The sequence below is a fragment of the Cebus imitator genome, unplaced genomic scaffold (genome assembly GCF_001604975.1).
Source record: "Cebus imitator isolate Cc_AM_T3 unplaced genomic scaffold, Cebus_imitator-1.0 Scaffold348, whole genome shotgun sequence".
Classification (NCBI taxonomy): Eukaryota; Metazoa; Chordata; class Mammalia; order Primates; family Cebidae; genus Cebus; species Cebus imitator.
Genome location: NW_016107663.1, coordinates 202764 through 204226, shown reverse-complemented (window position 1 = coordinate 204226; position 1463 = coordinate 202764). Strand labels below are relative to the sequence as shown.

Genomic DNA, 1463 nt, shown 5'->3' with positions numbered 1-1463 from the left:
CGTCGCCTCGGCTGGAGTGCAATAGTGCAATCTTGGGTCACTACAGCCTCTGTCTCCTGGGTTCAAGCAATTCTCCTGCCTCAGCCTCCCAAGTAGCTGGGATTACAGGCACACACCAGCACACCCAGCTAATTTTTGTATTTTTAATAGAGACAGGGTCTCATTATGTTGGCCCAGCTGGCCTCAAACTCCAGACCTCAAATGATCCACCCACCTCGGCCTCCCAAAGTGTTGGGATTACAGGCGTGAGCCACCACACCCGGCCCCCCCCCTTTTTTTTTTGAGATGACGTTTTGCTCATTGCCCAGGCCGGAATGCAATGGCATGATCTCGGTTCACTGCAGCCTCCACCTCCTGGGTTCAAGTGATTCTCCTGAGTAGCTGGGATTACAGCCATGTGCCACCATGCCTGGCTAATTTTTGTATTTTTAGTAGAAATGGGGTTTCTTCATGGTGGTCAGGCTGGTGTCGAACTCCCAACCTCAGGCCTCCCAAAGTGCTGGGATTACAGCTGTGAATCACTGCGTCCGTCCTTGTTTTTTTTTTTTTTTTTGAGTGAGCATGTATTACTTCTATACTTGGGAAAAAATAATTAAAGGTGAATATATCAATTCATCTCTCCTTTCCCCTAAGATAAATAAGAAAAGCTTTACAAAGACCCCACATGAGCTCGTCTTTCATGCACCTCATCTTTTGTGTTCACAATGATCCTAAGAGGTGTGGATATTTTTTTCCCCTTAGTTTTACTGATGTGGAATCTCAAAGCCCCAGAGCACGTGGCCCCAGGGGCAGGGCTGGCATGCAGGCCTAACTTCTCAGGTCCTTCCCAAGACCATGGCTGCCTCCCCAGGTAGCAGGTCAGCTGAGTCGCTTCTCTGGGCTGCCCTGTTCACAGTTATCTGAACTCTAGACTTCTTGTCTTGCTTCTCTCTGTGTCTCCTAGGAAGCCTCTTCCCTTTACTTGTAGGGGTGGGAAGTGGTGTTCTACTGTCTAAACGGGGTGTCTTTTTAGGTCTGAAAAAGATTTTGGAAGTGGGGGGCTCTCTACAGGACCCTCCCGGGGAGCTCACAGTGACCGCAAACAGCCGCATGAGTGCCTCCATTCTCCTCAGCAAGCTCTTCGATGACCTCAAGTGTGATGCCGAGAGGGAGAATTTCCACCGACTCTGTGAAAACTACATCAAGTAAGGAATCTGTTTCACCACCCGTTGCCGGGGATTCCAGCGGGAAGAGTAGTCTTGGGGAGGACTAGTGGGGGCTGGATGAAGGAAAAGTGACCCCAAGGCCTCCTTCCTGCTCCAAAGCGGTCTTCCCAGAGAGGTTCTTTCTCAAATCAATGCTCCAGTAACAACAGACACCATCAAGCACGTACTGGGTTTACCGAGGACTTCCTAGACATCTGTTCCCACGCAGGCGAAACATGACAGTCCTTATTCCTTTTTTTTTTTTTTTGAGACGGCATC

General features: G+C 49.5%; 1 protein-coding gene across 4 annotated transcripts in view; it reads left to right on the top strand.

The window, feature by feature from the left end:
* Nucleotides 1-1463, top strand: part of UNC45A (unc-45 myosin chaperone A) — a 17276-nt gene that overhangs the window by 8619 nt on the left and 7194 nt on the right. For all 4 annotated transcript variants that reach the window (XM_017506091.2, XM_017506090.2, XM_017506093.1 and 1 more), the window contains exon 9: nt 1013-1184. In XM_017506091.2, coding sequence (XP_017361580.1) covers nt 1013-1184 — 172 coding nt within the window. The remainder of the gene's footprint in view (nt 1-1012; nt 1185-1463) is intronic.